Here is a 26,278-nt window from a genome sequence, read left to right as displayed (position 1 = left end):
GCATGGAAAACTACGTTGAAAATTTAGAATTAAATTTATTTATATAAGGCTTTTGTTTTCAAGAACAATAAGTGTGAAAATTTATCAGGTATTCTTTTTATACAGCTATCGTGCTATATATAAACAATGGATTATTTTTCTTTCCATCCTACACATGTTTCATAACATAAACCTATGTTATTAAGAAACGTTGCTTCATTAGAGAAATGTTTGTTACATATCTTCGGGATTTTAATGAACAATTACAGAGCTAATAGACAATTTTTCAGAATATTATTCCAATAAAAAAAATGGCAGAAATGTATTCATTTTATGGAATTGTTTATGAACGCACACTACAGTAACATAACAATTTTACACAGAAAAATATCCCAGTCGGAAAATACTTTTTCATATATTATTCGAGAAATTATATCAATGATTTAGTAACACTGTTTATTTGGAATACGTCATTGGGATTCAGGAAGACCTAAGACTGTTTCAATTGCTGCTACGGTAATGTATTCGTAGAGAGAAAGATAATTCAATTGAAACAAGAAATTGTTTATGACTTTGAAAATATTAATTTTTCGACCCATAATTATTAAAGCTTTTTTTATCATTTAACGAATATTATATATCCTAGAAATTATAGACCCTTTTTTATCATTCTGATATATATATACCAATGCTAGTCCCTATTCATTTAAAACAAAATTTTCAAATAAAACATTTAATACTTTATTTTGAAATAAAAAATTATAAAATTTATTTCTTAAATTATATTAATTTAGGTTTTTAAATATACAATATATTATCTTTTTCATACACAATTATATTAAATATATTACTACCTCTTAATCATAGAATAGATATATTTTTAACATTTAATTCTTTTTTCATTCATACATTACAGGTTTTCTTTAGAAGCATCTATTTAATGAGCTTTGTAATTTAAAATGTACAAGATACAATTGTCAACAAGAATTGAATCTAATATTGTGATATTCAAATTTATTAGTCTTTATTGAAATATTCATATTTAAAAATGTTTATTCAAAATAATCTTAAAGTAGACCACACAAAAATATTGTTCAGATAATACAATTATTGCAAGTCATATTTTTATTGGTTAATAATATAATTTTTTCATCGTCATTGGTTGCGATACGTAAGTAGTATTGTTAGAGAGCGATATATTAAGTAGTTGTATTTTTGACTATTTTTTATTTATGACAAATGGAATAAAACTACCCAGAGAAAGTATATCTAAATAAAATAATGCGATTAAAATAAAAATTGAAAAATACATAAACAAGATTAAAAATATGATGAAAATAAAATGTCTAGTTTTTTCATTAAAAAGTATTTCACTAAGTTAGTCAAAGATGGCGGAAGAGTCCTTCCGAGTACCACATATTTCTGCTAATCCCGTAACATACTGCGCCGTAGAGGAATCAACGTGCATGTGATCCTGCCTTCATTGTAGATAATGCGAAGCTACGAAAATGGCCGATGAACAGGTGAGTTGCCGATCAAAATAACGTGCGAACTTCAAATTACGAGAAAGTTATCTACGACAAGGCGGCTCCTAAGTCGTGTGTTAAACAGTTGCAGTTCTCAATGTGCATAAATAGAACGTATCTAAAACGCGGTGAAACTATAAGACGATCTTTCGACCTATACAACGGTTGTTGCCGAAAGCAAAAGTGTTTAACAAATTAATAACTCCGTTATTAATGAAAACATAACGCGTCGAACTTATTCATTTTTTTTCATCTTTTTCCTGTGTTATTTTAATATTATATATCTCGTATATAAACGATTCATTATCTGGGATGTGTTGAACTCTTTTGTTGAAAGTTCGTGAATAAATATTATTCTTCGTACGAAGAAAATATTCGCATCTACAAAGATAATCGACGAAATGAAATAGATTATTTCATTTATAGTATTCGTATTTGATTATTGTTAAGAGGATTAAAGCGTTTTATTATTTTTCATTTATTTTATACAAATGTGTCATGTAATCTCCATTAAAACGCCATAACCTCTTTAATGCCGGACTTGAATAGTGTGTGAGAGCGAGAGCGAGAGCAAGAGCGAGAGAGAGAGAGAGAGAGAGAAAGAAAGAAAGAGAGAAAGAGAAAAGAGAGAGAAAGAAAAAGAAAGAGAAGGAGAAAGAAAGAAAGAAAGAAAGAGAGAGAGAGAAAGAGAGATCATAGTTTATACATTTATTACGTTCGGTGGTTGTTTAGTTGTTTTACAACTCATTTTAATTATTAACTTCTTGTAAATTATACGATAATTTTCTTTTTAAAGTGATTCAAAAAAATTTCTTTATATTTTTAACAGAATATAATCCTATTGTAAGTAGATATATATTTATAAGATTTGTCTACAGTTTTAATTTTGTTATTTACAACTTCGGTATAACCTATAATATCGTATGTATCTGTTTTAAAGTTTATAACAATTTTGAAAGTACTTAAGATCGTTGGTCTTTTTATAAATATTTGACAATTCTCGATATCTCTGTATACGAATTTAAATTTAAATAATAGTTTTTTTTATCAGATTTTCATGTATTTAGTTAATCATTTACAGCTATAATTATATTATTATATTACAATAAATTAGGGTTAGATCTAGTAAATTATTAATAATTATTATTTGTGAGCACTATAATAATAATAATAATAATAATAATAATAATCATAATCATCATTATTGATAATGATAATAATTTATTCTATATTTTGCCACCATTTTATTTTATTTTTCTACTCATGAAATCGTGGAATTTACAATAATCTTATAAATCCTAAATTGAAATATTATATGCGTTAAGAATAAAAATATTCAATCTTTTAAAAGAAAATGTTATATTGCAGGAATAAAAACAGTCTAATTTCTTTTGATAATACTTACAAGAAACTTATTTGTTTCCTAAATCAAGAGAAATATTTAATTTTGTATATTTGTCAGTAATTCATTGTAAAATTAATTTGTAAGAAAACAAGAGAAAACAGTCACATTTAATTTTCTATGTAAAGTGGAAATTATCATTTTTTAGCAGATTCAACAGTTATATTCTTAAAATATATCTTCAAATTTGAACATTGACTGTAAACATAGTGCTAAAATTCTTCAAAAGTGAATATAATGACCTTGCAATTTAGAGAATTGACATATCTAAATGGAAATACTAAAATACGAGTATAATTAGTGTCATTAAGAATGGATCACATACAGGAAGTGCGGCAGCTGGAATTGCTTTGCAAGCAATTGTATGAGTCACAGGATTCTGCACATCGTGCTGAGGCAGAAAAAGCTCTTGTAGCTTTTCAAAATGCACCAGATACGCTTACTAAGTGCCAGCTCCTTCTGGATCGTGGAGATTCAGCTTATGCTCAGTTATTGGCTGCTACCACCTTAACAAAATTGATTTCTCGCTCAGCGCAAGGTCTTAGTTTACAGCAGAGGCTGGATATACGTAAGAATTTGATACTTATATGATATTATTTGTTGTTGATATATATTTCTTTAATTAAGAACTTTGAAAGATATACACATTATATAAATTAATATTTTTATAAAATATTTAATATGCAGGGAATTATGTTCTTAATTACTTAGCGACTCAACCAAAGCTTCCAAATTTTGTGATACAAGCTTTGGTTGCACTGTTCGCTAGGATATCAAAACTTGGTTGGTTTGATTCTGAGAAAGAAGAATATGTTTTCAGAAATGTTGTTGGTGATATAACAAAATTTCTACAGGTTTGAACAAGTTTTTACACAAAAAAATTTTTATATAGTATATAATAGTTAATATATATATATATATATATATATATATATATATATATATATATTATTTGTTGTTGTATCGTATAATAATTTAATATTTTATTTTATATAATTCAGGGATCAGTAGAGCATTGCATGATAGGTGTACAATTGCTCTCTCAATTAACGTGTGAAATGAATCAGATATCAGATGTTGATGCAAACAGGTCACTTGCAAAACATAGAAGAATTGCTAGTAGTTTCAGGGATACGCAACTCTTTGAAATATTTAGGCTTTCTTGTACTTTATTAAGTACAGCACGAGAAAATTGTAAAAGCTTAAATTTTAATAATGAAGCACAGGTAGGTTAAATTATTATTCATTTAAATATTTTATATGAATTAGTCAAATCACTATCAAATCTTTAATGCTTATAAATTTTGTGTGTTTTTTTATTTAGCATGGTCTGATGAGACAACTCCTAAAACTTGCACAAAATTGTTTGACATTTGACTTTATTGGAACATCTACGGATGAAAGCACTGATGATTTAAGTACAGTTCAGATACCAACAAGTTGGAGACCTGCATTTTTGGATTTTACGTCATTAAAGCTTTTCTTTGATTTGTATCACAATTTACCAAGCTCATTATCATCTTTAGCTCTGTCCTGCCTAGTTCAGATAGCATCTGTTAGAAGAAGTTTATTTTCTAATACAGAAAGAGCTAAGTTTTTAAGTCATTTAGTTGATGGAGTAAAACATATATTACAAAACCCACAGGGTCTTAGTGATCCTGGAAATTATCATGAATTTTGTAGATTACTATCTCGGTTGAAAAGTAATTTCCAACTTGGAGAATTAGTCTTGGTAGAAGATTATCCAGAAGCAATACAATTAATTGCTAAGTTTACAGTTCAAAGCTTGCGAATGTGGCAGTTTGCACCAAATAGTTTACATTATCTTTTAACTCTTTGGCAAAGAATGGTATCATCTATGCCGTATGTAAAAGCAGGGGATCCGCATTTATTAAATACATATACTCCTGAAATTGCGAATGTATATATTACATCAAGACTTGAATCTGTAGCAGTGGTAGTTAGAGAACGTTTGGAAGACCCGCTCGATGATTTGGGCGTACTTCATCAACAGTTAGAACAAATTTCAGTGATAGGACGATGCGAATATCAAAAAACTTGTGCTTTGTTAGTTCAATTATTTGATCAGGCTGCAACAACGTATCAAGAATTAATGGCACAAACAGCATCATCAACCCAACAAATTGATATAAGTATTCAAGAAGGACAATTAACGTGGCTTGTTTATATTATAGGTAATTAACATTTATATCAATATTTTATTTGAAAAATGTACAATTATATAATTATTTATTTTTTTTATTGTTTTTTTACTATTAGGTGGTGTTATTGGTGGAAGAGTAACGTTTAACAGCAATGAGGAATATGACGCGATGGATGGTGAACTTGTTTGTAGAGTTCTTCAATTAATGAATCTTACAGATTCTAGACTTGGACAAGGTGGTTGCGAAAAGTTGGAGCTAGCAATGTTAAGTTTTTTTGAACAGTTTCGTAAAATATATGTAGGTGATCAGGTACAGAAAAATTCCAAAGTATACAGAAGACTGTCGGATGTTTTAGGCCTCAATGATGAAGCCATGGTACTCAGTATATTCATTCGTAAAATGTGAGTCTTTATACATATATGTGTATATGTTACGGTCAATATTGAGAATCCAGGCATTGTAGAGAATGCCTGGGCAATGTTAGCGATGCCTAATCGAATAGGACATTGTAAAGATTACTCGGTCGATCTCTTAAATACCCCAAAGGGATGGCGAACCTATGACCCGCGAGTCAGACACTGATCCACGCGTCGATTTTTGCTAAAAACATGTTACTGACACTGTGTACAAATTTTTTACTTTCCATGATTTGTTTCACTTCTTCTTCTTTTTCTTTAGCCCGTTTGCGCCCAGTATTGAGCATAGGCTTCCCTTAACGCATGTTAAGGGTTTTTTCGCCATAACTCGCCACGCTGGCCATATGGGTTGGCGAGTATAAAATTATAGGATATTAAGAAAGGAGAATTTGTGGGTTTGAAAGGAGAGTCAGGGATAGGACAATGGTTTCACCCGTATGGTCTTGGGAGATAAACCAAGGCTCGCGTAGGCAGGGGCGCGTCCCTGAAGTAGATCTGTCAACTATCGGGTTCATAGTTGAGTATCTACCCGCTACCTTGTTTCACTTACATAGGCTTAAAAACACTTCCCTCCCACTCCTGTGCTCTAAACACAGCCAACTGAAACATATATTCTACATTGACCAATACCCCCTGGGCTGTTTAGAAATTAACTGGGTAATCTTTACAATATCTTATTCGATTGAGTATTGTTAACATTGCCCAGGGATTCTCTACAATGCCCGGATCCTCAATATTGGCCATAATATATATAATTTTATTTTGATCACATTTGAGCATATTTTTTATAATTTATATCAAAACTTTCAGAATAACAAATTTGAAATATTGGGGAAGAAGCGAACAAATTATTTCAAAAACTTTACAACTTTTAAATGATCTTTCTGTTGGTTATAGTTGTGTTCGTAAACTTGTTAAGTTAGAAGAAGTTCAATTTATGTTAAATAATCATACAGTGAGTATTGCATCATATAAGATTTAAAAAAAACCAATGATTTGACAAAAAATTTAATGTTATTTTCATTGACATACAGAGAGAACATTTTCCGTTTTTGGGGAATAATGTTGCTGTAACAGAAATGCGCTGCAGATCGATGTTTTATACATCCTTGGGTAGATTGTTAATGGTGGATTTAGGTGAAGATGAAGAAAGATTTCATACCTTTATGCTTCCACTCACAGGTATACATTATTTATATTACATGAAATGGGTAATACAATTAATTTAGATTGGACTTGAGATAATATTTATTTCTATAATTATAGCTGCATTGGAAAGTCTTGGTCAGCTAATGGGAGCAGCTGATACTCCACTGTTTGCAGCAGAAGAAGCAAAAAAAGCATTGATTGGTGTAGCAAGAGATCTCAGGGGTATAGCGTATGCATTCACAACTAAAACGTCTTATATGATGCTTTTTGATTGGATGTATCCTTTTATAGCACAACTATCCAGTATATATTTATATACATATTATATATTTTATAAAAATATTGTTCCTAAATTTAGTTTAGATATCCCAATTATACACCCATCTTATTACATGCTGTGGAATTGTGGCATCACGAGCCACAAGTAACTACACCCGTCCTGAAATTATTTGCTGAATTAGTATTAAATAGAAGTCAACGATTACAATTTGATGCATCTTCCCCAAATGGAATTTTATTATTTCGTGAAGCTAGTAAAGTGATATGTAGCTATGGAAATCATATATTGAATATTGAAGTTCCCAAAGATCAGATTTATCCTTTGAAGCTAAAGGGGATTAGCATATGTTTCAGTATGTTAAAAGCAGCCCTTTGTGGTAGTTATGTAAATTTTGGTGTCTTTAGGCTCTATGGAGATGAAGCATTGGATAATGCACTTAATACATTTGTGAAATTACTTCTCAGTATACCACAAAGTGATCTTTTGGTATGTATTACTTATATGTTTATATTTTAATAGAAAGTATTTTAAATTACTTCCTAATTCGTTTATATTTTTATTATTGATGTTTTTAATAGGATTATCCAAAACTGTCGGCGACATATTACGTATTACTTGAATATTTGGCACAGGATCACATGGTTTTCCTTTCAACGTTAGAACCAAGGGTTTTTTTATATATTCTTTCAAGTATCAGTGAAGGCCTTACAGCACTAGGTGCGCAAAAAGACTCCTATACAGGTCTGTGTGGCTGATTCTATCCTACAACTACCCTCTATATCCTCTATGCCATATCTTCAAACTATTATATTAATTACTTCAGATTATCCAAATTTACATACTTGTTTTTTTGTTTATTATTTCAGTCTGTTTAGTTTTAAATTTGTTTATATGTTTCTTCAATAATAAAAAATTCTAGACTGTTTATTTGAATTGGTCTTTGTTTTTGCTTTTTGCTTTTGTTACAGACAAAAAGAATAAATTTATAATACATAAATTCCTTGTATAACGTAATATAGAATTGATATCGTAAAATTAAGCTGAAAAAATTAAATTAAAGCATTGACATAATTATATACAAACATGATGTATATTGAAATATTTGTGATTGATAACTTCGTTATTAATTATGCGATATATATCATTTAAATTTATAATACATATTTTGTAATATATTTCACAAATTGTTTCAAATTATTAATAATATTCAAGCTTCTAGTTTAAATAGTAGTCCTTCATAATTATGAAGTTCTTTTGCTGAGATTTGTTATATGCTTTTTTGCATTATTGCTTGGAATGAAAATCAACCTTATACACATCTCAAATTTGGAGTAATATAAACATATATACACATCATATTCTGTAATTTAGAAAGAAAATATAATTATACAGAATATATAATATATGTAATAACAAAGGCAATATGAGGATTGGAGTGTGTAGAATCTAGACCCTAGACGTTATAAACAGAATTTTCATTATATAATTCTGCATAATAGAAATTATTTTTAAAGCCTTCTTATATTTTGCTATTCGCATTTATACATGGAAAAATTTGATTAAAATTATTATATAAAAAAGTGGGTCTAGACTAGTCAGCCGCACAGCTGACAATTACTGAGTACATTAACATTTTTATATAGATTTTTAAGATATACTTAATTATTTATTTTTGTCATTGAAAGTATATTACACATTGCAATGCTTCTTTTTTATTTAACGCTTTTATTATAACACATTACAATTAATTAATGCAATATATCATAGAAAAATTTTATTTATTAGCTATATATAAAACACGGTTCTTTTTTTAATTTGAGATTGTTATGCAATATGTAATTTATTATATTATTACACGCGCTTGTGTGTGTGTGTGTATATATGTATATGTATGTGTACGTATGTATGTATACTCTTTTCACATTTATGATGTATTTTGTATTTTGCTTTTTGTACTTGTATTATATTTTATAATAGTCACTTTTTGTATTTTATTTTATTTACATTAAGATTACATAATATTATTTTAGATACTATGGTGTGCACTGGTTGTTGTGCAACTCTTGATCACATAGTAACATATTTATTCAAACAACTGTATCAAAAAGGTATGTCTTTAATCTTTAATATTAATAATATGGTTTAAATTGTACCTGATTACTACATTTCCTTAGCGGCTGGTTATCCAGGAAGAAAAAATGCTGTAGTTCCTGGTGGAGGAGAGTTATTTTTAGAAGTTTTGAAACAACATCCTGAAATACTACAACAAATATTAAGTACTGTGTTAAATGTGATAATGTTTGAAGATTGTAGAAATCAATGGAGCATGTCTCGTCCTTTATTAGGCCTGATACTTTTAAATGAAGAAGTAAGCAAAATATGATCTTAAAGCAAATACATTATACATTTGGTATTAAAAATCTCAATGTTTTAGTATTTCAATCAGTTACGAGAGAATATTATTAGAAGCCAACCAGTTGATAAACAAGGTGCGATGGCACAATGGTTTGAAAATTTAATGGATGGTATTGAAAGAAATTTACTTACAAAAAATAGAGATAGGTAAATGATAACATACATATTTCTATTATAATTAAATTGAGTATATTTCTTTCCTAAAAAGGAATTCTTATATTTATTATAATGTTCTAAAAATTGTGTAAAATATAATGATTTTTATTACTTTTATTTTAGGTTTACACAAAATTTATCAATGTTTAGAAGAGATATAAATGATGCTCTAAAAGGACCTAATATATCTACAAATTCAGTCAGTGACATGATGACTTCGTAGTGATATTGCTCTCTTCTAATTAGAATTATCTTTATTAGGCTCTTGCCTGCCAAATGCTTGAATGTGTGTGCGAGTGAAACTATAAATTATGATACAACTACAATTATGATTTTAGATGAGTATAAAGATAATAAATTAAGTAAAAAAAAAAAAAATATCATTTTATATATATATATATATATATATATATATAAAATATATGTATATATATATATATATATATATTGCTGTATTGCTGTTTGGCTTCCTATTCTTAATAATTACTTTTCTAGTAACTTACACAAACAAGCACCAAATATTGTAACAATAATTACAAAAATTTTATATTATTCATAAAATTTTTATTTAGTTATTTAAACCTAGCTTGTCCTATTCTTCACTCCAATAAAAGTTAATATACATATTTATATATATATATATATATACTTTGTTTTATTACCTTTATACTCTTCTATTATTATAAAAACTTAATATTGAAAATCTTATTCCTGTTGTAAATTTTCAAAAAAGCATTATTAAGTACGTTCTTGCATAAAATTTTCTTCTTATTTTTTACTCGCAGAGTACGCCTGTAACATTTGACTGAAACAACCGTGGCAAATTGTGTTTGTGTTTATGGATGTATACTAAATATTGGAATTTTAACTAAAATTTTACGAGTATTTTTTAATTCAATACTTATTTCTTTCTATTATATCAAGTCCAATATACATACAGGGCGTCTGTAATTGATGGTATAGTTGACTAGGTGATGATTCTACATAAAAAACTAAGTTGAAAATGTAGAATAGAATTTGTTCATATAAGGCTTTGTTTTTAAGAAAAAAGTTTGAAAATGTTTCGAGTATACCCCCAGTTACAGGATACTTTGTATATATATTTTTTATTCATTAAAAAAGCTAATATTATTTTTCATACATAAAAGATTATTGATTGATTCTTATAATAGATCCATTTATGAATCTCAGATCACATACTGTATTTAAATTTTTAAATATCTGTTCTAGTTAATGTAGGACATTGAAAGAGATATTTATAAAATATATGATAGAAGTTTTTACTTATTATTTTTATGCACAATATATTTCAATTATTTGAACCTGATAAATAATTGAAATTTTTATATACCATAATCAGTTTATACTCTGAAATATATATTACAGTATGCAAGGCCGTAATAATCTTGTTAAATGTATTGGTACAATATTACTTGATAATCAATTGGTCATTAATAGAAACTTCTAATATAAATTCATCAATTTATTAATTGTGAATAACATTAATTACGTATAGAAAAGCATAATTTGATTTTCTCTCTAACAAAATTTTAAATAAAAATAATTACAATCTATTTTAATAATCTTTCTTTTATTAATGGAAATTCATAAAAAAAAATATTACATTTTAAATATATTCTGTGAATGTACAACAATGATATAGACTGGAACTTCATAGTGTCAAGGTGTATTTGTCTATAGTACAATTGTACAATAGTACATAATATTACGTTCATTCGAATTTACTCTTTGTTAATGCAATAAATATTTGGAAAAGTATTCAATTAAAAAAGAAAAGAAAATAACTGTAAACGTTTTTAGAATGAGACTTTTTTAATATAGTTATAAGCATGCATTATTTCATTTATCGCTACATGTTTTATAATAAAATTTAATATCATATTTCATTTCTAAACTTCATATTTTACTGTATAATGTAAAAACGAATCTTATGTACATATATAGCATTTGGTATGGTATATCACATTTTTCATTACACATATTTTGTACAGCTTTAGCATTTGGATGAATGATAGCATATAAATATGAATATCCATTTTACTAATAATGGATTAAAAATAAAATTGCATATAATACAATAAGTTTATTAATTATAATTTCTTATATCCGTTGATATATAAAATGATAAAATTATATTATTTGTAAAGTTATGAGGGATATGATTAGAAAAATATTAGACTTATGTTATTTTCTCCTACAGTAAAGTCAATTAGATAATCTAGTTCCTCTTTGGTTTTTCATTTCATGTTTTACTAGTTAAAACAATTGTTAAAAGAAATATTAAAGATCTTGCTTACATATTTTCAATATAAATTCTAGATATATGTATACAAGTATATATAAAATAATAATTTGCTATTCAAAGTGTTAATGCGAATAAATGGTATTTCATATTCGTTATTTCTGTAGCTTATTTTTAGAACAAAGAAGATATATTATATTTACTGTAATTAATAATGCTTTTATTATTTTATTCATAGTGAAAATAAATTAAAGTATTTTTGCCAAAAATGTATTCTTCTGATTAAAAAAAAAAAGAAAAAAATATAGACAGGAATTTAAAAAAATACGTCGATCTCAGTATAAAATTTTAATAAATATTACCGCTTAATAAAACCAAGAGGATAAAAAATAAAAAAATAAACTTATTGAAATGTATCTAAACATTACAATTGTATGAAATATAAACACATTTATTATACAAAAATGTTTTATTATATATGACATGTTAACTTTTAGTAATAATTTTATAAAAATCTATGTATCCATCTGAAAATAATTTTGGATTCTTAATAGTGTTAATGTATTCTTCAAATTCATTACTTTTATAGTAATAATCTATCGAATTTGATTTTATTATCTTCTTAGGTGGAAGTACAGGAGGTTTAAATGCAACACCAGTTGGGTCATATTCTGTATAAAATTGTTCCGGGGTTCTACACATTTCAGAAGTGAATAATATTTTATTAATTAAAAACTAGAAAATTATTTTATTTTTATGTATCATTTATTTGATATGAGCATACTTACAGCTTAGCAATATCTGCACTTAAACTTCCTTCACCACTTACAGGTACATTCCACGCTATATTTTTTGCTAATTTCCGAACTACGGGATGATAATGACGCTGCATAATATGAAATAAATATTAATATAGAATAAACATAATGAATTTTTAAACATTTTAAAAATAAGAACCTGAAGGTCAACAAGCTCCCATAATGCAGAACAATGTGCATTACAATATTCTGGATCTTCAATTTCAGGTTGATAAAAACCATCTCCACTGGTATAATCTGTATCTAGTAAAACATCTACTGCTTTACCAAGTTGCATTATTTGTTTGATAATACATAGCAAGCCAAGTGTTCCATTGTGTTGTAATTGTAAAGTTAAAGTAGCCATTCTTTTTACGAAAGCTACTAAACGTTTAGGAGAAATTCTTTTTCTTCTATTAATAAGTACTTGTATTAAAGTTTTTAAAATTATTTCTGTTTCATCTTGCGTTTTACCACAATAAACATTTAAAAGATTTTTATATAGATGTACATAAAATCTGTAAAAAATGTAAATTCGAATATATATATGTAATATTTATTTTCTTTTTAATTTTTTTCATTAATTATGTATTACTGTAATTAATGGCCTTTAGGGAGCCTAGGCTCTAGGGTCAATAAAATATTATTAAATAAATAAAATAAAATAATAAATTATACATACCTGTAAGGGTCAATATTCAATAATGTACCTTGACCCGATAATATTGTAAATACGCATTGCACACAATGTAATTGTTCTCTTAATCCTAAATTACCTTCCTCCATTAATCTATCTATAACTGTTACTATATCTTGATAAAAATCTAAGTTGATACAATGTGCAAATCTAAAATTGTAAAATATATGTAAAATGAAGACAATTTTCGTTTTAATAGTAAAGTAAAATATATATAAGTAGAGAGAGAGAGAGAGTATAAGGATTTATCTTACTTTGCTAAACCTTCCAGACATACTGATAAAATTTTATTATTTGGAGCTTGCTTCAAAATTCGGAAATAAATTGTGAATACTACGCTTGTTATTTCTGTGAAAACTTTTTGTTTCGTCTGTTTATTCTCTTCCGCTTTAGTTTCGAGTAGTTCTTTTTCTACTTGTTCTAACTTTTTGCTCTTTTTCCTTTCCCGTTTGCTTAACGAAAGGATTCTTTGTTTGTGAGACATCAATTTCTTTTGTTTTGTTTCGTCTTCCTTTTCTTTATCAAGATCAATATCTTTTATACGAAGTGATAAAAGCACAGATAAAACTTCAGGATGTACACTATGACCTTTAGATTTTATAAATTGATTTATTTTACGTACTATCTGTAATTTATAAAGAATATAAATGTAATAATGTATATAAAACATAACTAATAAACAAAATAATTTTGTACAATTTTCTTACCGTAAGCGATAATTCTCCTCGTTTATCTTCTTTAAATACTTGAGAAATACATTTAACTACCTTTTCTCTCACGCTAGTTTTTTTGTTATTTAATAATGGTATGAGAAAGTTTGCTATATTTGGGGAAAAATTGAAATAAGGGTGTGAAACTAATAATTCGCACATACACATTACTCCAAGTTCTCCCAATAACATTTCTCTTTCATTAACAATTCGCGTATCCCCTACTTTTTTTCTCAAAATATTAGACATTTTTTCAAGTTTCTGCAAGTACTGTTTGTAACTTTTTAATAAAACAGCTTCATAGTTATGTAATTGTAATGTTTCCTTTTTCACTAAAATACATGAAATTAAAAATACACATAATTAGGTAGTTTCTAAAAGTATTTTTATCTCTAAACATAATATACAAACATTTGACGCCTTCCGGTTTGAGTTGTAAAATTTGATAAGATGGCAAAAGATCTTTAAATACTTCTAAGAGCGATATCATTGACAATTTTTTAACCGTGATATAAATTTCTGGATTACTTTCTTCCATGAAATCCAAAAGTATTTTAAAATTGTTAAATTTATGTTCTGGATTTTCTAAAAGTGTACTGGATAAAACTCCAATTTTGAAGCGCCTTGATTTTAATATCTCTTCACGACATGCTATAAGTTCTACTGTAGATACTGCTTCACCATTTTCCTTGTTTAAATTATTCTAAAATTTTATTTCATTTCTATTATTATATTCTGCTATTAGATTGAAAAGTTTATAGTGAATTCAAACAACTTTTATATATAATATAACATATTTTGTAAACATAAAATCAAAATAATTTTAAAAGATTTACTTGTAAATATGTATTAATTTCTTCATGGTTATTTTGTTCTTCGTCTTTCCGATTTTGCTCAGAAATACTTGCTTCATTATTTTCAACTTCCTTATCTTCTTCTTTTTCTTCTTCTTCTTCTTCTTCTATTATTCTTTTTTCTAACACCCCTTGTTGAGTTTTTATAGGAAGTAGCATACGAATCTTTTTTATACTGTTTCCTTCATTTAACTTAGATACATTTTCTTCGTACAATTCTTCCAGCCGATCATCTTCCTTCTTTCTTTTAGATTTTCGTCCTTGTTTATCATTGATATCTGTTCTAAAATAAATATTAAATGAAATCCCTTCATTGTTAGGATTATATAATTATAACAAAATGATTTTTGTACTCATTCAATCTTATTTTTTTCAGTAAATTATAAGATTTATTAGATATAGCATTTTGTAAAAAAGACAAATCGTCTTTTTCGACCATATGTAATAAATCCTCTCCATTATCGCTTTCTTCTTCTTCTACGTTATTTACTTTAGGTATAATTTTTTGAACTTGTTTTTTAGGTTGCTTGTGTCTTCGGGTTTTTAATTTTCCTTGTTTTAAAAGTTTTGTTTTTGTCTGATTGTTTCTTTTAATTTTACTAATCTTAGATTTCTTTTGTTTCTATTAGGAGAAATAAAAATATTAACTACTTATAATAGATTATTTTATATTAAATACATAAATATATTCTGATACTCACGCTCATTTTTATGTATTTTGTTCAAAAATTACTAAAGTCAATTGTATTATTCAAAATCTTGAAAATATTTGAAACTTCTTGAACCCAACACGTGCAATCATCAATTAATAGGTAGGATTGTACTATATTTGGTTGGTGTAGCTTAAGCTTAGTTTCCATGCAAGTAAAGTCGTGCGTGACGTTATAAGGCAACAACGAACCATTTATAAGGGACGCAACTATAAAGGATTATTTCCATGTGGAAAAGATAGAGCGAAATAAAAGATATATCCTTTTTATCTTTTTTTTATAGGTTCTTCTATATTTAAGTTATAAATAGACCCTTTTCTGCAGATAAAAACTTTATTTCCTTTTCTAATTTAAATTAACGTATCGTTACACTTATACAAAATATCTATTACATTTGTACACAACCTATAAAATAGGAACAAATTTTATTTCTAAAGCAATTTTGTAAATACGATCTCATATATTTGCTAATTTCGTTAATTTCTAACGATAGTAGTAGTTATAACAAATCATTTTATTAAGAAATCAGATAATTTGAGGTAATTAAACTTTTTTAATTTTGTTATCCAATACAATGCAATTGACTATTTTTACTTAACTATATTAAATCATATTAGAAATGATGAGAAGATTTCTATATTACTTCTAATAACATTTTTTATACAATATTTGAAATATTTGTCTATATTAATTTAAACTTTCAAATATTATATTTTGTAGTCATCATTATCTTGATATAATTAATATTAATTGTAAAAGAATTTTGAAATAAATTAAATAGATTACAGAAGAAAATAATTTTTACTAATTTTCTAGAAACTGCAATTCTACGCTCAAGTAACCAGTACAATTATATGAAAGTATCATTTTTATGAACCCATTAATATTAATATCAGTCCAGCGATATTAATATTTTATTGAATAATTTCTGCAAAAAGGAAATATAATACTATTGAAGCAATGAAGCCCTTGCAACCAATGAAGTTGTTTTTACATTCAATAACATCATCTTTAGTCATTGTTACTACAATACACTACTTTTGGTATATTTTTCAAAAGAATTATGTGCCAAAAGATCAACAAGCTGAAATTCCTATTCTTGTGATGTTAAGACGTTTTATAAAAAAGGATAATAGTAAAAAACCAGATGATACAAATTAATGTATTGTTAAATTTAAGTGTAACGTATACTTCTATTTATTATAATAAAAAATAATGCTGAAGAAATATATATTCATCATAATTTTCATTCTGACATAAGTGATGTAATTATTGAAAAAGAAATAGATAGACAAACTATTGACTTGGTTGTTAATAATACTATACTTACTAAATTCCTTTCAATTTTATAATTAAAAGTATTAGATTAGTATTATCTCATAGTAAGTCTATCATATAGTATTGTTTAATTATTCTTGGTATATAAATATATACGAATATAAATACACACTGTTCGGCATTTAACTATTTACTTATAATCCACATAATAAATATTTCTTAAGTCTGAATAGAATAATAACTATCACAATTATAAAAAACTGATAAATCGATAAAAATATATAATTGCCATCACTTGCTTAACCTCTAGGCGTAACCAAATATAAATGCGAAAGAGTTCACTGTTGTTTGGCGTAAGAATTAATTGTCCTTTTTTCCTTATCTATTTCTTTTTTTAAATAAGACAATGCATCCCAAAAAAGTGTGACTTTTTCTATTTAAATTCTTTTTGACATATACATTTACATGTCAGATATACAGTAGGAATGCTAACAGATTGTTAGTACTTTATCATAAGTTACTAAATGATATAAATTTGTATTGTATTTTAACAAAGATATATAGATAAAATATATTTTACTTCTTACAATTAATATCTTTAGATATTGTAATGTTAAAAATAATAAAAGTAATAACGCATTTATTTTTGATAAATTCTAAATACAAATTTATATAATAAAGTATATAATATAGTATATGTCTGTATTCTTTTGGGGAGAATTATCTTCGGGATTAAAACATAAGTAGTTAAAGTTAATGATGATAATTTGCAATGATGGTTTTTATGTCATTATTTGATTTTATTGTTAAGTGGTAGAAATCGGTCTAGTTGCCGTCTTCTATTCTCATGTAAGAGCAAGGAGGGGATATTATAGATAAAAGCGACCTCTGTTAAGCTACCGGCCCGCTCATCAAAGTATGCAATGCATTGCTGTTGAAAATGGCGTCGGGCTCGGAGGTGCCAGAATATTCGTCCCCAGCAAAACGGCGAAAGGTCGACGGTTACGATTATACGTCTATCAACAGTATTGAACCAGATTTCAGAGATAACGAGATCGTACAAGACAGAGCTAATGAAGATTTTGAAGGTAAGTTAACAATATTATGAACAATTAATTAAACAAATCGACCAATTTTCAAGATGGCGGAGCGAAAGGCGTCACCTCATTTTCCATGCTCTGTCTTAGCTTGATCCTGTTTGCAGCGAGTACTGAGGACGCCATGACAGTTGCGCTTCGTGCGTCGTATTTTCTAAATACTTTACTTCTACCGCAGTTAACAGTTTCCTCAAGCAACTTTATAAGGCCGGTATTCTATGATTTCCTTGCTATTGGTCGCATTTTTTCAATGTCGCGTAGAAAAAAGTTAAAAATTAAAAATTAGAAAAAAAAAAAGAAAAATTTTCCAGAACATAAAGCATTCGAGGCGCGTATCGAAGGATTAGTGTGACAGTAACGTCTCGGTGCGCTTCATTCGCAGAGATTCACAGATGGCACAATTCTCACATAAAAGAGAAACGTATAACTGTTTTCCCTTCATTGCGCATATACATCGATAGGCGGGAAAAATATATTCTACGAATATAATCATTTTTATAGAATATTTATATATATATATATATATACATATATACATACATACATATATGTATATATAAATAAAAGCTATTTTAAAAATAATTCATCGACTTTTATAAATGGATAGCAACATTTTTTTTTTAATAAAATCATCTTTCTTTTCCCCCTAATAATAAATGTATCTTTGCATATAATCGATAATACGCTTTTAATAATTTTTTTTATATATGAAAGCAATGATTTATAAATTTAATAATGAGATGACATTTTTAAATGTATATAGACATAAAATTGAATATTAATAAATAAAAATTTGCTTTTATTTTAAAAAGAAGAATCAACATTAAATAACAAAGATTAACTTATTTTTATAATGTCATTAAGTAACTTAAAATGTATTTTTATGATCCATTGATGTCAAAATAGAATTTAATAGATTTATTGTATTGTTTTATTTCTAAAAGGACATAAGGTTGTTAGAAATTTTTTGTTTTTTTTAATAATGAAATATTAAATTAGAACAAAAAGAAAATATTTTCATTTAAAATAATAATTTATAATTGCATGAGTATATTACTGATTGAAATAATCTTTAAAATTAAATACATATATACAATATTCAATAGATTTTATATCATAACAATATATAGTATTGTTTTTGTTTAGATTATTTATACAATTATGCGAAGAATTTAATACGTAATTTTAAAATTGTGGAATAAATTAATGAATAATTATTTTTTTTTTTTTTTATAAATATAGAAACTTCGGGTACAGACAGCGCATATGCTGAATTAAGTGATGAGTCCAAGTCTGCTTCCACATCTTCGGATGCTACAAATTTGACATCTTCATCTAGAGTTGATTCAACCAGTGACGATACTGGATGCCCGTGAGTTTTAATTCATTAAATCGTATGACTTTATATTGTGCTTTAGATATTTTATGTTATTTATTGTTATCACTCGTGCATTAGGATTGACACTGCAGACGAAAAAGACGAAGTGTCATCGACTGTATCAAACTTGTCAGATTTATCAGGCTTGTCTGAACTTTCTGGTAACGGGGAAGTTGGTGTTCAGTGTCGAAACGCCTGTTCGTGGGTGCAAAAGCAAATGTTAACGGGTACAGATCCACGAGATCTTTTGCATCACCTACTCATGGATTCCACACATATTCCTGAGCAGGTTGATGACCTGACTTTGTGGAAGGTATCTCTCTATTAAATAGTAGACAGAAAATAAAGATATATTCAATAAAATGATACGAAAAATGCAATTGAAATATTTATGATGAGCATATACTAATGCTAAGTAATTTCATATTTTAGATAATAATAAATATGATGTCTGAACCACCACGAAGACAAAAGTTAAGGCATGTAAATACATTATCCGACGTTGTTAGATTAATTCGCAATAGTAACAAAATCATAGTTTTGACGGGCGCCGGTGTTAGTGTGAGTTGCGGTATACCTGACTTCAGAAGTAGAGATGGTATATATTCAAGACTTGCTCAAGATTTCCCAGATTTACCCGACCCACAGGTAGTGCGAATTAATGAATTTGTTTGCTTTAATAAATTTGTTTGCTTTAATAAATTTGATTTAACTTTATCACATTTATTTCGTAGGCTATGTTCGATATCAATTATTTTGGCCAAGATCCCAGGCCATTTTACAAATTTGCACGTGAAATATATCCAGGACAATTTAAACCTAGCCCCTGTCATAGGTTTATTAAAATATTGGATAAACAGAAAAAACTATTACGAAATTATTCGCAAAATATCGATACTTTGGAACAAGTAGCAGGCATTGAAAACGTGATAGAATGCCACGGTATGTAAATTCGATATTCCTGTGGTACAGGCAAATCCACTATAACATGATTAATTCGTACGATGTTATGGGAAATTAGTCAAATGGGTGCGGTACATATTTAAAACTATTTTCGGAAGATATCATGTTATAGAAGAGTATTTCGCAATTTTTGTACCGTGTTATATCTAAACCGTGTTCTCGGAGTATCATATTATCGAGAAGTTGTTTGTACTCAGGAAAAGATTGAAACGTAAGATCGAAAATATCTTTCGTAAAGTAGAAAAATTATCGATATTTTTTGAATCGTCTTGTGTTTTGTTGTACTTATATTTTTCTTATGCTTTCTTTTTTTCTCTAAAAGGCTCCTTTGCTACTGCTTCCTGTACAAGGTGTAAATATCAAGTTAAAGCAGACGACATCAGAGAAGACATTTTTGCCCAAAGGATACCTTTGTGTCCAAAATGCAGAGTGAACACCCTACCTTCAATAGCAGAGACCAACCCCAACGATAATTATAGAGGTAAATGGATAATCCACTTATATTTGATCTCCGCTGATAGTATATTTATTTGCAGTCTTTCGTAATCTGGCTTATCAGTTTCTATGGTATGGAAACTTAGCTATCTAGAGATAGTTTCTGCTATTAGCCTTTCCTATATTGTGTCGCGAGTCGATGGCCATGTGAGAACGTTATCTGCTCTTCTCGGAATACATCTTCGCTAAATGATGTTGCCATTTACACTGATCCACACATAAGTCGATACGTCAATCATAACTGCGAGTAAAACCTCGCTTATTAATAAGCATAATAAGGTAAACTTATAAAATTGCATCAAATAACCCCGTAAACGCCAATCAGACGTGGTTACGGGCTTAGAGTTTACCGCTTGCCATTTTACCACATTTGACATTTAAAATTGAAATATGTTATGATTGAGTAAAAAAGACGCCATAACTCTGTGAACCTAATTTGTATTTTTTTTTTCTCCATATTTAATTGAAAAAATCAATTTAGTATATAAAATACATTCTTGTCTTTTTCATTTTCAGATCTCGTGTCTCAAGGTATTATGAAACCAGATATAGTCTTCTTTGGCGAAGGTCTTCCGGATGCATTTCACGATGCCATGGCTAAAGATAAGGACGACTGCGACCTTTTAATTGTTATTGGATCATCATTAAAGGTTCGACCAGTAGCATTAATTCCATCATCAATTCCATCTCACGTCCCACAAATTCTCATCAATCGGGAGTCTCTGCCGCATCTCAAATTTGATGTTGAATTACTGGGAGATGGTGACATTATTATAAATCAGCTTTGCCATTTGTAAGTTAAAAATATAGATTTTCTTTTCCCATTTTATCTCACGCGAGTATTGGGATATCTAATAAGATGATGCTTTTTTTTTTTTTTGTTTTCACAGAATGGGTGATAGTTACAAAGAAGTATGTTGGCGTGAAAAAGTCTTAAAAGAGGCGTCTCAACTTTTACCATCGCGTTGTATGCCGGATGATACGTGGGAACAGAGTCAAGATATTACTGATCATGTAATATTACCACAAAGCAGTACAGACGACATTTTAACGTCACATAATATATCTTTGGAGAGTCCAAATAATTTAATGATTAATCCAAATCCGATAGCTCACTTTGTTCAAAATACAACAGACGTCTGTGTTTCTTCAACTTTCCAAATCGATCGTACAGAACATGTAGAAGAAACATATAACTTAGGCGAAAGTCCGAAGCGAAGATTAGACATTTCCAGTAATGAAAATAGTCCGAAAAGAATAAATCTTGGGTGCCATTCCGTAATAAATTATGTTGCGTATAATAAGGATACAACAGAAACTAGTGATCAAGCGATACAATCTCTAGAATCTAAGAATCATATTATATCCGTGGAATCAACATCCGAACATAATGGTCAAGTCTATAACTTAGAAGAATGCCAAGTGGCACCAAGATTAATCGAATTTCCTTCGATCAATACATTAACAGACATTACTTCAGAAACAAATCGATTTGTCGGCAGTAGGGAAGAAATAAAAAAATCTGACGATGAATCCACATTAATGAATCATATTGGGTTTGAAAAAACTGTTTTTAAACCTCGTCAAACATCTATTGATTCGGCTATGGATTCTGGTATAGGTGATAGTTGTAACAGCGTTGACAGTTCAGAAGAAAAAGGTGAAATTGGAGAATCGAAATCCAATGACTTGGAGAGATATTGTTGGACATCTAAAATTAGATATAGCCTTACTACTAGACTACCAGGTATATTTATATATGTGTATATACAAATAAAACTAATAGAAATTTTTTATTTAAATCTAATGACCTCTCTTGAATTATTATAACAATTTGAATAAAATTTGGTGTTTTTTTTTTTTTTGTAGATAATTCATATTATCAATTGACACCTGGAAGATATATTTTCCCGGGAGCAGAAATATATTCTGATCCCGAAGATTATGATAGATATTCTTTATCAGCGAATTCCGAAAGTTTTGATAGCGATAGTGAATCTTCATCGGGAGATGAAGAAGAGGAAGAAGAAGAGGAGGAAGAAGAGGAAGAGGAGGAAGAAGAAGAAGGTGAGACAGGAAGGGAGCAGGAAGAAGAGACACATGACACTTGTAAGTTCTTTTTCTTTTTTTTTTCACCTCTATATATTTAATTCTCACAAATTTAACGTATCTTTATTTTTATTTTCACTAACTTTTCCAGGTTCCGCTGATAATCCAATAGAGAAAGTTAACAATGAAGTCGAAGACAACAATGTAAACTGGGCAAGTAATTCGTATAGTTGTATACAACATTGAACGTGTACAGATATGTGGCAGTCAATTTCAGTCACTGTTACTTTCAAATGAATTTTTAGCAGAATTTGATGATATCGTTGAGTAGTTAATGTACAGTGCAATTCTTATCAACGTAAAATAAAGCAATGTTCGAGATATACGTTATCATACACGGAATACACGCGAATGAATTGTGTAGTCTTCTTGCTTGGAAGGTAGGATTAAGTTATATCAAGAGATAGGGGGCAAAAAATGTTACCTATACAATTCATTAGACGTGAGATTATGGGTACTTGATCATAAAGTAATACCACCACAGAATACTGAAATGTTCAGTTTTTACTCATGGTTGTAGACTTAAAAAAAAAAAAACAAGGTTGAACTTAATTAACAATTCTTTTGAAATTAGAGTTACATTGTAAATGATGTAACATATTTCACAATTTTAGCATATACATCCAATGATTTACAGAGTGTACATACATTTCTATCGTATATTACTCTGTAATATCATTTATAATGCATTCATAAAGTTTAATTGATTAAATAGTAGAGAGAAAACTTTTGAACATCGGAAGAAATCGTTTAGAATTTTTACCTATAGATTCTATAAATTGCACTCTAGAGCTTCTTTATAGAAACCGCAATATGATTGAACAAAAATTTACATTGTGAAATAATTTGGAAAAGGAATAGAAAAAAATAATAACTAATCTCATGGAAATGATAAGTATTATATCGTTATAAATTGAAAATTACTTAAACCTATCAATCGATTTTTACAAATTGAAAGCATTTTTCTTCTAATAAGAAAAGAAGTCGCATTTTTCTCATGACGGTCTCCGTGTATCGTATTTGATAATATTCGAAATGAAATGACGTAATATATTACATCAGCATAGGCATACCAATGTAACTCGAACTCACAAATACGTTATATATTCGAGAAATCCTAAATTATTTTATAAGTATACTGAAATTCTCTATCGTATTATTATTATTATTATTATTATTATTATTATGTTATTATTATTATATTATTATTAGTATATTATTATTATTATTATGTTATTATTATATTATTATTATTAGTATATTATTATTATTATTACTATATTATTATTATTATTATTTATCGATCAATTCTTTAAAAAAAATTGTGTAAATATAGATATAATTATATCATATGATTTCGTATTACCAGAGAACATCATAAGATGACAGCAGTATGCAATAAATATTCTTTTGTTCTTCGTATTTGAGAGCCAAAGTATTGAAAGGATTGTAAATATCGAGCAATCATATATAAAAACACATTTAATATGAGCACTTTAGATTAATGACCATCTCGTGCAAAGAAACAAAAACCACATTTAATATTAAATATTTTAATGTTTTTAACTACGTAATCATACTCAGTATGCACGCAATTTACGCTATAAGTAGAGATTGGCACCGAAATAATAGAAATACGAATGTAATTAAGTCGAAGAAAAAATTATTGTCGTTTAATATTTCTTTGAGATGGTCGGTAGAAAATGCCACAATTTCTTTTTCTTTTTTAAATTTTATTTTTGTTATTGTTATTTTTTATTTGTTTTTTAAAAATACATAAAATCTTGGTCGCAAAGAAAGCTTCGAGGAAAATAACAATTGAAATTAAATTTCATCAAATGTTATGTTTCCATTAAAAATTAATTTTGTGACTCATTAAACGCGCGTGTTAGTACTCTTATTACAATTTATGTTATCTATTAAACCCTATTATTGCTCCAATTTTAAACTATATATTAATATTCTTCTTCTTCTTTATCTTTCTCTGCGATTTTGCAAATAACAGAGATATCAATTTTTCGATTGTAACGTGTGTTTCATGTTAAAATTTATTGCTCCATTTGAAAATTAATGGTATATATTTATATACAAGAATGGATTACAAAATTTATAGAATTAACATTAAAAAACTTAACTTTTTTTAAATAAAAATGAATTTGGCCGAGAAACAAATTGTTTCTGTGTAGACTGCAAACTTTTCAATCCACCCATTACATATATACGATGTATATATGTATGAGAGAATGTATTTCGTATCATACAGATTTTGTAGATTAGAGTGTTATGTCTTAAAGTTATTGATTTTTCTTCAAAAAGAAAAAGATAATGAAAGGTTTCTTAGAAAGTCACGTTCCTCGAGTGTGACGTATGCGACAAAAAAGAAAGCTCCTTTCTATACCCCAGTTTTAAATTGTCAATATAATGTTTTTCATTTCTTTTTTCTTTTTTTATTTTTTTTTTGTATATCTACATCAGCACGATTACAACGATGGTCTTAATGAATTTGGCAATTAATAATTTAAGCTTATTAAGTTCGACTTTGTTTCATTGGAGCACGGGCGAATGTACAAAGCAATGTTGGATAGCTTCGCATTGCGTGTTATTTTTATATGAATGAAAAAAAAAGGTTAGATTAGTAATTTACATGATATAATAAATACAAAGAACAACAAATGCAATAACTTTCGACAAACCATTTGACGTCGGCATCGTCATGTACGATTATTATTGCAATATGATGCATTGTAAAGTTCGAGCCGAATGTGTTAGAATAACTCAGGCATTTTATATGCAGGCGTCAAAAGAAAAAAGAAAAAACGAGGAATTTGTCAAAGTTATTATTATAGTTGAAAAATAATAATAATTAAAAGGAAAAAAAAGAAATTGTACAGAATAATTATATGCGCAACAAGCAGATTACGAATACAGATAACGTTAATATGTACTCATAGCAATGTCCTACATCTCACCCTCCCCCCTTCACTCGAGATTGGGCATTGCTTTACGGAATTTGACATGTAAACGATAAAATATGCATATAAAGAAACACACACGTCCGTTTAGTTACTAGAATCTTGCACTAATTAAATGCATCTAGTAATACATTTATAAACGTGGCTAAAAGAAATGAAGTTTTGTCTTCTGAGTTTTAAAGCCACGTATCCTCTTTTGGACGTTTATTGTCACACATCTATAAAAATTCCAACTCAGAGAAGAATCGAAGACTCTTAATCTGCTACCTTTATGTATGCTTTGCATATATATATATATATATATATATATATATATATATACACACATACACATACGCATATGCTGGGAAACAATATATATATATATGTGTACACATATATTCTGGTTCCTTACAGTAAGAGTCAATTTTATAAGATTAGACGAAGAGATTATCTTCTGCTTTGTACAAATGGCTTTATTTATCATT

At 27.8% G+C, this 26,278-nt stretch overlaps 3 protein-coding genes and 1 long non-coding RNA gene across 14 annotated transcripts; 3 read left to right on the top strand and 1 right to left on the bottom strand.

Annotated features, from left to right (window-relative positions):
• The first annotated feature begins 1,362 nt into the window (after positions 1 to 1,362).
• Positions 1,363 to 9,851, top strand: LOC122526557 (exportin-7). Of its 8 annotated transcripts, none has more exons than XM_043650047.1 (15): positions 1,363 to 1,502; positions 3,235 to 3,475; positions 3,595 to 3,761; positions 3,909 to 4,133; positions 4,232 to 5,102; positions 5,188 to 5,473; positions 6,299 to 6,443; positions 6,523 to 6,670; positions 6,755 to 6,914; positions 7,001 to 7,403; positions 7,496 to 7,658; positions 8,948 to 9,025; positions 9,092 to 9,285; positions 9,352 to 9,479; positions 9,612 to 9,851. In XM_043650047.1, exons 1-15 carry the CDS (start codon positions 1,488 to 1,490, stop codon positions 9,709 to 9,711), a joined length of 3,324 nt encoding a protein of 1,107 aa, XP_043505982.1. In that variant the 5' UTR covers positions 1,363 to 1,487; the 3' UTR covers positions 9,712 to 9,851. The 8 variants fall into 8 exon arrangements, with proteins under 8 accessions (XP_043505982.1, XP_043505988.1, XP_043505983.1 ...); XM_043650053.1 differs by having other exon boundaries at positions 1,364 to 1,502; positions 7,496 to 7,634; positions 9,107 to 9,285; XM_043650048.1 differs by having other exon boundaries at positions 1,364 to 1,502; positions 3,059 to 3,475.
• Positions 9,852 to 12,195: 2,344 nt separating this feature from the next.
• Positions 12,196 to 15,636, bottom strand: LOC122526555 (nucleolar complex protein 3 homolog). Of its 4 annotated transcripts, XM_043650041.1 has the most exons (10): positions 15,511 to 15,634; positions 15,163 to 15,431; positions 14,792 to 15,092; positions 14,367 to 14,658; positions 13,953 to 14,287; positions 13,500 to 13,870; positions 13,231 to 13,395; positions 12,709 to 13,066; positions 12,540 to 12,637; positions 12,202 to 12,445 (listed from the first exon to the last, which is right to left on the bottom strand). In XM_043650041.1, exons 1-10 carry the CDS (start codon positions 15,514 to 15,516, stop codon positions 12,238 to 12,240), a joined length of 2,403 nt encoding a protein of 800 aa, XP_043505976.1. In that variant the 5' UTR covers positions 15,517 to 15,634; the 3' UTR covers positions 12,202 to 12,237. The 4 variants fall into 4 exon arrangements, with proteins under 4 accessions (XP_043505978.1, XP_043505979.1, XP_043505976.1 ...); XM_043650043.1 differs by lacking the exon at positions 15,163 to 15,431 and having other exon boundaries at positions 12,196 to 12,445; positions 15,511 to 15,636; XM_043650044.1 differs by lacking the exon at positions 15,163 to 15,431 and having other exon boundaries at positions 12,196 to 12,445; positions 14,792 to 15,087; positions 15,511 to 15,636.
• A 195-nt stretch (positions 15,637 to 15,831) lies between these two features.
• On the top strand, positions 15,832 to 16,834 carry LOC122526556. Its single transcript, XR_006306106.1, has 2 exons — positions 15,832 to 16,058; positions 16,336 to 16,834. It is a non-coding gene; the product is annotated as an uncharacterized LOC122526556 (long non-coding RNA).
• Positions 16,835 to 17,704: 870 nt separating this feature from the next.
• On the top strand, positions 17,705 to 23,361 carry LOC122526311 (NAD-dependent protein deacetylase sirtuin-1). The gene is made up of 10 exons (XM_043649659.1): positions 17,705 to 17,885; positions 19,137 to 19,266; positions 19,351 to 19,585; positions 19,705 to 19,920; positions 20,007 to 20,214; positions 20,558 to 20,716; positions 21,247 to 21,523; positions 21,621 to 22,477; positions 22,600 to 22,839; positions 22,931 to 23,361. The coding sequence occupies exons 1-10, from the start codon at positions 17,738 to 17,740 to the stop codon at positions 23,023 to 23,025; spliced, it is 2,565 nt and encodes an 854-aa protein (XP_043505594.1). The 5' UTR covers positions 17,705 to 17,737; the 3' UTR covers positions 23,026 to 23,361.
• The last annotated feature ends 2,917 nt before the right edge of the window (positions 23,362 to 26,278 follow it).

Source organism: Polistes fuscatus, unplaced genomic scaffold (genome assembly GCF_010416935.1).
Source record: "Polistes fuscatus isolate 324 unplaced genomic scaffold, CU_Pfus_HIC Scaffold11, whole genome shotgun sequence".
Lineage (NCBI taxonomy): Eukaryota > Metazoa > Arthropoda > Insecta > Hymenoptera > Vespidae > Polistes > Polistes fuscatus.
This window is presented reverse-complemented; position numbering and strand designations above follow the sequence as displayed.